General features: G+C 49.5%; 1 protein-coding gene across 1 annotated transcript in view; it reads left to right on the forward strand.

The window, feature by feature from the left end:
* Positions 1 to 12,792, forward strand: part of VWF (von Willebrand factor) — a 124,971-nt gene that overhangs the window by 69,105 nt on the left and 43,074 nt on the right. Inside the window, exons 22-31 of the mRNA XM_023533934.1 lie at positions 551 to 664; positions 2,056 to 2,212; positions 2,833 to 2,991; positions 3,629 to 3,764; positions 5,803 to 7,181; positions 8,587 to 8,703; positions 8,797 to 8,937; positions 9,224 to 9,367; positions 11,523 to 11,687; positions 12,589 to 12,632. Of these exons, the coding sequence (XP_023389702.1) occupies positions 551 to 664; positions 2,056 to 2,212; positions 2,833 to 2,991; positions 3,629 to 3,764; positions 5,803 to 7,181; positions 8,587 to 8,703; positions 8,797 to 8,937; positions 9,224 to 9,367; positions 11,523 to 11,687; positions 12,589 to 12,632 (2,556 nt within the window). The remainder of the gene's footprint in view (positions 1 to 550; positions 665 to 2,055; positions 2,213 to 2,832; positions 2,992 to 3,628; positions 3,765 to 5,802; positions 7,182 to 8,586; positions 8,704 to 8,796; positions 8,938 to 9,223; positions 9,368 to 11,522; positions 11,688 to 12,588; positions 12,633 to 12,792) is intronic.

A 12,792-nucleotide genomic window follows, 5' to 3' on the forward strand; every position in this document is an offset into this window, starting at 1 on the left:
CCTGATTCCCACCTCTGCCCTTGGCTGACTGTTGGACGTGGACAGGTCGTCTCTCTTTGTGAATGACTTTTTTTTTCCTTGACTTTAAAATGGGGTCGGTGAAGAAGCCTGAGAAAAAGACTTGGCCAGAACACCCTGGTCTCCATCTGGGTCCCCATCCTCACCCCTTCTTCTGCAGACGAGCCTGCCTTCTTTGCTCTCTGGAACCCTCTTTTTCCTGAACCAGAATTTCCCCTGAGGTTCGCAATGCTCGGGCTCTCGATTTGTCCCTCAGGAGCAGGTGTGTGGCCTCTGTGGGAATTTTGATGGCATCCAGAACAACGACTTCACCAGCAGCAATCTCAGAGTGGAGGAGGACCCCGTGGACTTCGGGAATTCCTGGAAAGTGAGCCCGCAGTGTGCCGACACCAGGAAAGTACGTCTGAGGTCTCCGCGTGGGCCGTGGGCGGTTGGTATGAACTGCAGTGGCGGCAGCGCTCAGAGAGAGGGTCTCGGATCCTTCTGGGTTGACTGTTTGGGTCCATCTATGTACTCTTGCCCGGATCCCCAGGTGTCATTGGACTCATCCCCTGCCACCTGCCATAACAACATCAGGAAGCAGACGATGGTGGATTCCTCCTGTCGGATCCTCACCAGTGACATTTTCCAGGACTGCAACAAGCTGGTGAGGGCCGTGGGGGTAACTGGACGCAGAGAGTGCTGAGGGCTGGCCAACAGCTTGGCACTCGGAGTGCGAGCTTCTGATCGTGGGCACTGCCTTGGAGCCTTTGAAATGACCTGCATCAGATCACCCTGTTGCCCCCCTTTCTTGGCTTCAGGCTGGGAAACAGAAAGGTCAATCGACCGTTTGTGAGGAGAGCAAAGCCTGGCAAAGCATTTTTCTTCTACACGAGGCACAGCTCTTCTGGCCCCAGTCTTAGGGTTTGTTTCCCATGAACTATCTTGTCTTCAACACTAGAGCCAGGGGTGTCACTTTCCACTTACCTGATCTGTCTTCAGACCCATGCTCTCCACCCCTGACCTCTTAAAACCCTTTCGCTCCTAGGTCTTAGCTCACAGGAACCCTCGTCTTCAGGGATTGTGAGCCCCCATTTTGTGGCTTGTTTTTGTGTCTTCATCTCAAGTGGTGGTTAGGAATCTTCTAGACAAGGATAAATGCAATTTCTGTCTCTGTATGAATGTAAATACACACACTGCTCTGCAGCACCACCAACGTGAGCATGACTGGTCGAATACCTGTATCTCAGCTCTTTCTTTCCACACAATGAGTTTCAGTCCCCAAGGACTCAGAAGGATATTCAGGAGCCCCTGGTTTGGTGAGAATCCCGGGCATCTGAGTCGGAAGAGTGAAGACGGTGAGAGGACTCACGGGAATCGGGATTGTTGGAAGGTCTTGGGAGCAATGACCCATTTAATGTCTGAATTCACTTCTTCCACAATGACCCTGAAAAAGGCGGTGCATGTAGTGGTGTGTTTGGGGTCAAGGGAAAGCAGGAAGTAGTTACTGTGATCGAAGACGGATGGTGGGTGGGCTACCCCTCCATGCAGGTTTGGACCCAGGGTTCAGGACTCCAGGCCGATCCTATTGTCCAGCATTCCAGCCCTCATCGGGGCAACTTGAGTGGGTCCTGATGTGTTTCCTCATTCTCTTTACTGAATGGAGGCAAGGAGAGTGACTAGCATGTGTGTGTGTGTTTGTGTCTATGTAAAAATACCTAAGCACCCATGAGGTTGGGAGTAGATTATGAGGATGGATGGGTGACTGAGCAGGTAAACAGATGGATAGAAAGGAATGTTCTTTTGAAAAATTCTTAGGCACGTCTATTCTATGAAGGGCTGGCAAAAGTGCTTTATTCAACATTTCTTGCTGGAATACAGATGAGAAGCTAGGAAATTCTGCCTTCTTATCCATCCCCTCATTGGAACCACTGACCCGCATTTCTTCTGCTACACTGGAGCCCCTTTCCCCTACTCTGACCACCAGAACACTTCTACCCAGACCAGGAGCCAGAGAGTCTGGTCCTAGGCCTAGGCCACCCTGCGGCTCCCTTGCAGGTGGATCCTGAGCCATTCCTGGATGTTTGCATCTATGACACCTGCTCTTGTGAGTCCATTGGGGACTGTGCCTGCTTCTGTGACACCGTCGCTGCCTATGCCCACGTGTGTGCCCAGCACGGCAAGGTGGTGACCTGGAGGACAGCCACGTTGTGCCGTGAGTCCTGATGTCCCTCATGGTCTCAGACACCTTCCCCTCAACCCTCATGTATCTAGATTTGAAGACCTTAAAGCAGAGTGCAGGAAGACACCTTCAAGGGAGAGAAGGCAGAGTCTAGTACGGGGATGGATGTCAGAGGGCTGAAGGGGGTTAAGACATTGATGTGGGGGAGGATGGACAGGGGTCGAAGGCATTAATATGTAGAGACTTCTGGAGAAATTCTGGAAGAGGGAGAATAGGGAACAGTGATGAAGAGAAGAAGGAAGTCAATATATGTTTTTAATTAGATACTATTGTTTGCCAATATGAGCGATCACCTCATACATTTATGTAGACTCTTTCTTCCTCAGGTGTTAAGAAGTTGATTGTTTTTATGTGAAAAACTGACTCAGAACCTCTGGGTTCCTGGTTTAGTTGCTTTAAAAGTCCGGAAGTCTCTCATATCGGTGACTCTTGTCATTCCTTAGTTCCCCGATGTAATCATCACTCCCCTGAAGCCATCAGCACGGCTGGTCTCCCCACCATCTGTCCGGGGCTGTTGGTACAGTCTTGGCTTCTCAGGTGGCACATGACTGCCTGTGTTTTAATGGTTGTGCTCATTTCTTCTGTCTCCACAGCACAGAGCTGTGAGGACAGGAATCTCCGGGAGAATGGGTATGAGTGTGAGTGGCGCTATAACAGCTGCGCTCCCGCCTGTCCTGTCACGTGCCAGCACCCCGAGCCACTGGCGTGCCCTGTGCAGTGTGTGGAGGGCTGCCATGCGCACTGCCCTCCAGGTAAGCCACGTGCCCCTGGGTGAGGAGGGCGATTCCTTGCCCTGCTTTATCCCAGCCTCGGCCAGCGGTGCCCTGTCCCCAGCCCCACCGCTCTCTCTGGGCTCTGTTTTCAGTATCTTTTCATCAGAGCCTGGCCAGCTATGATTTTTGTCAGGCTGTGCTCCTGTGTAATGCTCTGCATGCCTATTTATGGGTTTATCATCTAGAGCAGCACTTTGTGCTTTCTGATAGAACTTTCTGCAAAGATGGGAATGTTCTATTGAAATGTGGCTTGTGTGTCTGAGGAACCGAATTTTCAGTTTTATTTCATGTTAATTTAATTTAAGTGTAACTAGCAACCTGTGGTTACTGGCTACTGTATTGGACAGTACAGACCTAGCCGTATCAAATAAAGTCTTCAGTAGAGTAAAAAGACCCTTGGAGGTTTCATTCGTGCTGAGGCTTGGGGATGGTGAGGTAGGATGATAGAATCCCCCCACCCACTTTTCAGAGGAAGAACTCAAGGCCCGGAGAAGGAAGGTTGCTCCCTAAGTGGTGACCTTTGGGGAGGCAGGCAGAACAGGCCCCTTTAGCTAAAGGTGAATCTTCCTTGCGGGAAAAGTCTTCCTTGGCTCCTAATGAGAGTTTTGTCATGCAGGGAAAATCCTGGATGAGCTTTTGCAGACCTGCATCTACCCCGAAGATTGCCCCACATGTGAGGTGGCCGGCCAACGCTTAGCCCCTGGAAAGAAAATCACCTTGAACCCCAGTGATCCTAAGCACTGTCAGATCTGGTAAAACCTGATTTTTGAAGTATGAGTCTTACCATCTTCTCGGGGGGCCTGCTCAGATGTGTAGGTTTGGGAACAACTTGCTTGCTATGTGAGTTGAGAGGTGGAATGTTTTTGTTTAGTTTGTATCCCTTTCTTTAAGGACAGACTAGATTGCTTGCCCAGGAAATATCTCTTAAGAGGGTTGGGCTTTTAAACCTCTTCTCACTGAAGGAAGGGTGAGGTCTCTTACTGTCCCAGGTGGTCACATCTGGTCTGGGACAGGCATCTACGAAAGTCAGGTTTCTTTTTCACTGGAGGTGGGGATGCAGGGGAGAAAAGTGAGGCAGACCCCTGACCTCTCAGTGTAAAGAGACACCTCGGGGCCACAGCCAAGGTCCCAGGACACGGCCTTTGTAATTGCAAGGGAAGACACTTGTCATTGTACCCTGGGTTCTCACCCAATTGCCTCTGGGAACTGGCCTTTGGGGAGGTGAGAAAGAGTCCCGAGGGTGAGCACGGAGCTTTCTGAAGTCCTGTTCCTAAGTAGGAAACATGTATTCAGATGTTGATACATTCCACACTGCTCCTTATGGGAACTTAAACTTGAGAACTTAAAGTCACTGGGGATGGGGCTGTGGCCACAGCTGCCAGAGTCAGATCCTGCCGCCACCATCTGTACAAACAAGAGTGAACACTGCCCGGGGTGAGTGTTCTAGCAAACACAGGAAACTAGAAAGTATGTCACTCAATGCACTGTTAACCAAGAATTGAAGCAATAAATCGTGTGGACCATGAGGAAGGAGGAATTAACGTCCCAGTAAGACCCTGCCTGTCCACTCTACCTATGCTGAAATGGAGACTGTGAGGAATAAAGAGTGGGGTGAGCCCAGTGTTGGTGTGGGGCTCCCAGCCACAGGGCTTGAGAGTGGAGAGCATCTCCCCACTGCCCTCCACTGGCACTGAGGCGGGGGGCAGCGCCTGGGGCACATACCGCAGCTTCAGACAGGTGTGGACAGTAGTTTCAAAGCAAACTGGGGCACCATCTGGGAAGCAGGCCGTCGGGGACACTTCCCAGGGCTCAGGGCACAGCTGCCCTTTTGGCCTTCCTGGGGGTGCCGAAGGCAAGTTGTCTCAAAGGCCAAGAGTTCACAGGGGAGAAGGTCCCAGCCTGGATTTCACTTGCGGTCTGGCATGCTGTCCCACTTCCCAGGACACTGGTGAAAGGAAGGGACCAGAAAGGACTGCCAGTTTGGACCGGTAATGCAGGCATTCGTGTGTGGGGCAAGCACTCTGCTAAAGACTCATGGTATGCGATGGGCCAGGCGCAGGTCCTGGCCAGTCCCTGGCACGTCGGATGCTCTCCAGATGTCCACTGGAGGAACGAATGAATGAGCCTCTGTCTTTTCTCTTGTCTAACAGCTTGGAGACGCCCCCCGACATACCATTCCTAAGTGCTTTGTTCTGCTAGATAAAGCTGGGAATTTGCACCATTATTCATCTTTTCAAAATGGTTTTAGTCCAGTTTTTCCTTTGTTCCTTAAGACTCAACATATTAAACATGATACAAAATTCATACAATTTAAATTCTGTTATACTAAGTACTGTAAAGCATTTATTTTTAGTAGAACATTTACAAGTCCTGGCCAGTGTCACCATTTTAGAGCAATATTTATCTTTGGAGATACTTGGCAGAAAGTTTGGATTATAATTAAATATTTATATTGCTAGAGATATAGGTTGAAAAGAAATCAACTCTGAATGGCTGATGGTTGGTATAGAAGCAAGAAAGATTCTTTTTTAGGTCCTAGAATTAAGGAAAGCCTTTGCTCTGTGTGTGCGTGTGTGTGTGTGTGTGTGTGTGGTGGGGGAGGGGTGCTATTTGTAGACATGCATTAACAAGCGACGTCTCGCTTGGGTGGAGAGTGATCCATGGGAGCTCGGTTCAGGTGGGCCAGGCAGGCAGGTCTATGGGAGGAATATGTGCGATGGTTCTGAGAAGGGCCGAGAAGTGCTCAGAGCTTCTTCCTGAACCATTTCCATTCCTCTCCATCTGCTGCAGTCACTGCGATGGTGTTAACCTCACCTGTGAAGCCTGCGGGGAACCTGGAGGCCTAGACGTGCCCCCCACGGAAGTCCCAGGCAGCCCCACCACCCCGTATGTGGAGGACACCCCGGAGCCGCCCCTGCACGACTTCTACTGCAGCAAGCTGCTGGATCTAGTCTTCCTGCTGGACGGCTCCAACAAGCTGTCCGAGGCCGAGTTCGAGGTGCTGAAGGTCTTTGTGGTGGGCATGATGGAGCGCCTGCACATCTCCCAGAAGCGAATCCGCGTGGCTGTGGTGGAGTATCATGACGGCTCTCATGCCTACCTCGAGCTCAGGGAGCGGAAGCGGCCCTCGGAGCTACGGCGTATCGCCAGCCAGGTGAAGTACGCGGGCAGCTCGGTGGCCTCCACCAGTGAGGTCCTCAAGTACACGCTCTTCCAAATCTTCAGCAAGATCGACCGCCCCGAGGCCTCCCGCATTGTCCTGCTCCTCATGGCCAGCCAGGAGCCCCCGAAGCTGGCCCGGAACTTGGTCCGCTATGTCCAGGGCCTGAAGAAGAAGAAGGTCATCGTGGTCCCAGTGGGCATTGGGCCCCACGCCAACCTCAAGCAGATCCGCCTCATCGAGAAGCAGGCCCCCGAGAACAAGGCCTTTGTGCTCAGTGGTGTGGACGAGCTGGAGCAGCGGAGGGACGAGATTATCAGCTACCTCTGTGACCTTGCCCCTGAAGTGCCCGGCCCTACTCAGCCCCGACCTGTGGCCCAAGTCACCATGGGTCCAGAGCTCTTGGGGGTTTTGTCCGAGGGACCCAAGAGAAACTCCATGGTTCTGGACGTGGTGTTTGTTCTGGAGGGGTCGGACAAAATCGGCGAGGCCAATTTCAACAGGAGCAAGGAGTTCATGGAGGAGGTGATCCAGCGGATGGATGTGAGCCAGGACAGCATCCACGTCATGGTGCTGCAGTACTCCTACGTGGTGACCGTGGAGTCTACCTTCCTCGAGGCACAGTCCAAGGAGGACATCCTGCAGCGGGTGCGAGAGATCCGCTACCGGGGCGGCAACAGGACCAACACGGGGCTAGCCCTGCAGTACTTGTCTGAACACAGCTTCTCCGCCAGCCAGGGGGACCGGGAGCAGGCGCCTAACCTGGTCTACATGGTCACGGGGAACCCCGCCTCCGACGAGATCAAACGGATGCCTGGAGACATCCAGGTGGTGCCCATTGGAGTGGGTCCTCAGGCTGACGTGCAGGAGCTGGAGAGGATCGGCTGGCCCAATGCCCCCATCCTCATCCAGGACTTTGAGACACTCCCCCGAGAGGCTCCAGATCTGGTGCTGCAGATGTGCTGCTCTGGAGAGGGGCTGCAGATCCCCACCCTCTCCCCCGCCCCAGGTATGCTGGGTCTTGTGCAGGAGCCAGGCAGGGGGTGGCCTTGGTGGATATGTGACCCTTGGGTTCTAATCCTGGCTCCCCTGCTCTGTGCCTTTGGTCACATGCTGCCTTCAGAGTACCTGTGTCCTCACATCCCAGGCAGGGAGATGCATCTGTGACCCTTTATTGGGGAGCTTTCCTTGTGGATTCAAAGGTAACGCAAGTCTATTGTTAAAATTTAAACAATGCCAAATGTGTGGAGTAAAAAATATGCCTTTATCACTCAGCCTTATGTCCACCTAACCCCATTCCCTGCCTCAGAGGTAATCTGTCAAATTTGATGGCTACCAGCTTTTTCACCACATTGGATGGGGACAGTTATTCTAAGCAACTGACATACCCTGGGACAATTTCAGGGAGTTAGGTCACAGGTAGCAGATTAAGTCCTTGGACTCTGGAGCCATACTGCCTTAGTTTGAATTTCACCTCTACCACTTACCAGCTCGGTAATTTGGGGCAATTTTTGGGGTAATAATTTTTGGTTCATTTTCAGCAAGAACCTCTGTTTAGATCAGCCGCCTTATCTAAAATGAGGATAATAACAGTACTTCTAAAATGTTTAGAACAATTCGTGCTCAAAAACACTTGCCACCTCTGCTATGATTGTTGCCTTCTTAACCGATACTACTGTCTGATCAGTTCCTAGTTCTTGAACATCTTTATTCGGTGTGTTTGGGACCATCCCGGAATAACTAACCTTCTTCTAATGTCTCTTGATCCTCACACTTGTTATCAGTGCCTTTGTTTCTTTGTTCTTATTTTAATCAGGGCCACAGATTTACTTATGTTCTTATGATATTTCTGCAGAGGAAAACAGTAATAGCATCATCTTCTTAGATATCAGAATGGTGTTTAGGCCAGAGTTTGTTTCCTCACTGTGATCGTGACTCTGTGCCCGAACAGTGACACAAGCCCTGAGCATTTGTCATTGACATACCTTACAGCCCTTACCTACTCATGAGACCCAAGAACATACCAGCTGATTCTCCAGGGATCTGCTGCTACTCCATTTCCTTTTGCCTTCTCCCCTTTTCGCTGCTCCAGTATTTCATGCAATTCTAGAAGAGTTGCAGCCTCCTGTTACTGAGGGAGCAGATGCCTCTTGCTTCCATCCGGAGGCATGTAAACTGCCTTTAGGTGGCACTGGGGTTTTCCCAATGCCTCCAAACCTGGGGCACTCATGGGCCCCCTCCCCCCTCCCCAGCCCATATGTCGTCATTCATGCAGGACCATGGAGAACACTCCCTTTGGTGGTGGCCACATGGTCAGTGATGCCCTGCATGCTTGCTCATTGAATGCAGGTGTCTGCTGCAGTGGCCAGTCCCCTTGCTGGCACTGCACACTCCCCTTCCTGGTCTCTTTGCAGACTGCGGCCAGGCCCTGGATGTGGTCCTTCTCCTGGACGGCTCCTCTGGCTTTCCAGCTTCTGAATTTGACGAAATGAAGAGTTTTGCCAAGGCTTTCATTTCAAAAGCCAATATAGGTGAGTGATGAGCCCGAAGGTGCAGGTTAGGAAGGGGCTCTTTCTGGGGCTCCACCTGTTCCCAAGCATGATTTTGTGTTGATTTCCCACCAGGGCCTCAGCTCACGCAGGTGTCAGTGCTGCAGTATGGAAGCATCACCACCATCGACGTGCCGTGGAACGTGGCCCAGGATAAGGCCCATTTACTGAGCCTCGTGGACTTTATGCAGCGGGAGGGAGGCCCCAGCCAAATTGGTAACGTGGTGCCGTGGGCGGGGTTGCAGGGGCTGCACCTGGTCCTAATTTTTGGCATAAGTAACTGAGTGACCTTGGCCAGTCACTTTGCTCCTTGGCCTTAGTTTTTCCCCTATGAATCGAGGGCCTAGATGTTCTTCCAGGTCTCGTCCAGATCTCCGAGTCTCTGAATCATTCCATTTTGGTGACCTAAGGACCCACTTGGAGACAGGATGCCCAGCTGGCTTCAGAAATGCCACTTCCCGTGGTCAGGACTGACCTGGTGTGGCTTATTCTCCATTATCAGGGGATGCGTTGGGCTTTGCTGTGCGATACATCACTTCTGAAATCCACGGTGCCAGGCCTGGAGCCTCTAAGGCAGTGGTCATCCTGGTCACGGATGTCTCTACGGATTCAGTGGCTGCAGCAGTCGATGCCGCCAGATCCAACCGTAAGTGTTCAGTGTCCAGTCCCGAGACTGCGGAGCTGCTAGAGCATTGAAAGTGGGCTGGCGTTACTTGCGGACGTCCTGGCTGATTATAAATGCTTAATACCCATGTGTGGCCTGGTTTCAAACAGCAGGAAATTGTCCATTCTCTGTGTTTTTTTTGGACAGTTATTACCAAGCAGTAATAAATGTATCTATCTTTCGCTTGTCTGCATGCTTTACATTGTGACTTTTAATTGCTCCATATTTTCTCTCGGTGTCCAGGGGTGGGTTGTACCTCATACCTTTCCTTTTTAAAGGTGGTCTCCTGGTCTCTCACCACTCTCCCATGTCTGAGGCCAGAGTGGTTCACTGTGGGGTCCTGAGAACCATCAGGGACTTTTACGTATTCAGAGCCCTTTACTAGTACCAGCCTAATAGGCGGGGGGTGGGGGAGGGGGGTCAGGTGGCATAGGATGGACAAGAGGCAAAGGCTGCTGCTTCAGAAAGGGGATGATACAGGCATGACCCAGCCGTGGTGTCCCATAAGAACTTGTGCTGTGAATATCAACAGAGTGTGAACCAGGACAGGTGTCCTGGTGCCAAGGGAGGGCCAGGTGAGAGGAATGACGTTAAGTCCTCTCATGGCCACCTGGAGAATTGTTTGTTCATCTTTCAGATCCTTGTTCTGGAGTTATCCTTTCTCTGATGTCTTCTTGAGAGTTCCCTCCTTTTTCTGTACCACGTTGGAACTGCTCAAAATGTGCAAATCACATTGTATTTATTTGTTACACATCTGTTTGTTGCACAAACTAGGAGTTCTTAGAAGGCAAGGGCAAAATCTTGCTTATTTTTTGTATCATCTGTGCATGATGCACAAAATAGGGTCCATTTAATGTTTGTTGAACGAATGAATTTGACACGTTTATGTAATCTATTATTTTAGAGAAAAGGACCCTAAAAGGGAAAAGATGTGTGCGTGTATATATATATATATATATACATATACATTTGGGTGATATAACTAGCTTATAAGAGCTGAAAAGTTGCTAGCAGAAAACCAGTTCTAACCTTAAGCAAATTGGAAATATCTAGAACTTTCTGGAGAACTAATTGTAGGAATTTTAGGATGGAGACTTTACTTCTTTAGTATTAAGGCTCCAAAGAAAGACTTTTATCAGGAAAGAAAGCAATTATGGCCTGGAGGAAACAGACATGACCTAGGGCAAGTCATTTAACTATTTGGAGCCTCAGTTTCTCATCTGTAAATAAGCATGCACATACTCTGGATCAGCCCTGAGACATTTTCTCTGCTCTCATTCAGTGTTATGGGTCTAAATACATGTGTACACCACTGACTTCAAAATTCCTGTCTCCAGCTTGGATCTCTCAATCTCAATTCCATCTAGATGTTCTAACAGGCAACTCAATATAAAGTGAACTCCATCCTCTCTCTCTTGGATTATTGTAATGTCTTTCTAACTGGAACCCCAGCTTCCACCCTTGTCCCTTGTGGTTCATAATCGACATAGCAGCTGTAGCGACCCTTCAGCTCGTGTCACTCTTCCGCTCCAGTCCTGGCCAGCTTTCCATTCATTCAGAGAACGTGTTAAGTCCTTACCGTGGCCTGTGAAGCTCTGCACGATCTATGCCCCACTCCCTCTCTTGTTTGCCCTGCTGCAGCCTCCCTGGCGTATGCATTGTACTTTTGCTCTGAGGCCTTTGCACTCACTGTCCCTCTGCTTGGATATCCTCTTGGCCCATTCCATCCTTACTTCAGGTCACTGCTCAAATGTCATCTCTTCACTGAACTCTTCTCCAGCCACCTTGTATGAAACAATAACTCCCACTCCTACCCCTGGGCACTATCGTCATCCGTATCCCATTTTGTTTCTTCCTGAGCACTGTCCATATCTGAAATGTTGGATACTTCTTTGTGTATTTGCTCTCTGTGTCTCCCAGTGTTAGCTCCCTGAGAACAGGAACTTCGTCTGCTTCGTTCACTGTGTCTGGCACAGAGGAGGAGATCTTTAACATTTGTGGACTGACTGACTATCCCTCCTCACAGGATATGTGCCTGTGACCAGATGCTGGGTATAGCTTCAGGCCAGCCCATTTTGAGTCTACCTGACCAAAGCAGGTCAACACAGACCCTTTCTTGTTCCACTGCTAACTCTAGGAGTGACGGTGTTCCCCATTGGAATTGGGGATCGGTACGACATGGCCCAGCTGAGGATCTTAGCAGGCCCAGATGCCAGCTCCAACATAGTGAAGCTCCAGCGAATCGAAGACCTCACCACCCTGGTCACCTTGGGCAATTCCTTCCTCCACAAGCTGTGTTCTGGTGAGTCTCAGAATATCTTTCTTACCCTGCTCAAAAAACCAAAACGAAAACAACAAAATCCATTCTAGAGACCCGAGGGTGCCCAGGCACAGGATTTGGCCTTGAATGAAGATTGCTACGTACACCTGGATCTTTAAGTTTCTGCTCATGGAAAGTTTGTATTTCTAACCTCCATGGGGCTACGAGAAAGTTCTCTGTGTGTAGCTCTCCTTCCATCCTGTCTCTCTAACCTTTCACAGAGAAAAGCCATGCTTGCTTATGCATAGGGATCTTGGACAAGGAAGTGGAAGACAGAAGAGGGAACCTCAATATTCTGCAGATGATGGTCTTCTCTGTGAACTGTACCTACCTTCAGCACGACTATAAAGGGCTTCAGAAATACAATAACATAGAATCTAATATCAAAGCACCATAGTTTATGCTGACTTACTTTTAACTTTTTTTTTAACCATATGAGATTTTCTGATATTGATATATATTCCTAATATAATTATCAGTGAGTCGAAACCTACTACAGAGTTATCTCTCTTTCCTCCTGGTAAGAGTCTTCAAGATCTCTTTCAAGTATTCAGAGTCTTGCCTCTTTTCCTCCCTACTCCTCCCACGGATCTATATATGAAAGAGGCAAAGCAGATACTGTGAAAAAGCTTTATGAACCGTAGTTTTTGCCATATTATCACTGTTGCTGTCATCATAATCATTAATAACCACAAAGCCTGCTTGAAGAACCACAAGATAGCTACCTGTATTTGGTGTACCTGCATCCTCACTGTTAAACCAACTCAGATTCTTTTCAGAGTTGACTTCAAGGACTAGCCCAGGTAGCCCGAGCAGACATTGTGAATGGCTTAGAATTTCTCGGGGATGGGTGGGAACTCAGATCTTATTGTGTTTGTTTCAGGGTTCGTTAGAGTTTGCATGGATGAGAATGGGAATGAGAAGAGGGTAAGTTATCTTCTGTTGACCTTGAAAGAAAGGTCGTATGACCTTGAAAGAAATGTATATTTGGGGCCCTTGTTCCTCCTAGTTAACTTTTCTTCTTTTGGTCTTGGTCCAATTCTCCTTCTTACCATTATATCCTGTATTTTTGTTCGTTTGTTTGTTT

This window comes from Pteropus vampyrus, unplaced genomic scaffold, assembly GCF_000151845.1.
Source record: "Pteropus vampyrus isolate Shadow unplaced genomic scaffold, Pvam_2.0 Scaffold116, whole genome shotgun sequence".
Lineage (NCBI taxonomy): Eukaryota > Metazoa > Chordata > Mammalia > Chiroptera > Pteropodidae > Pteropus > Pteropus vampyrus.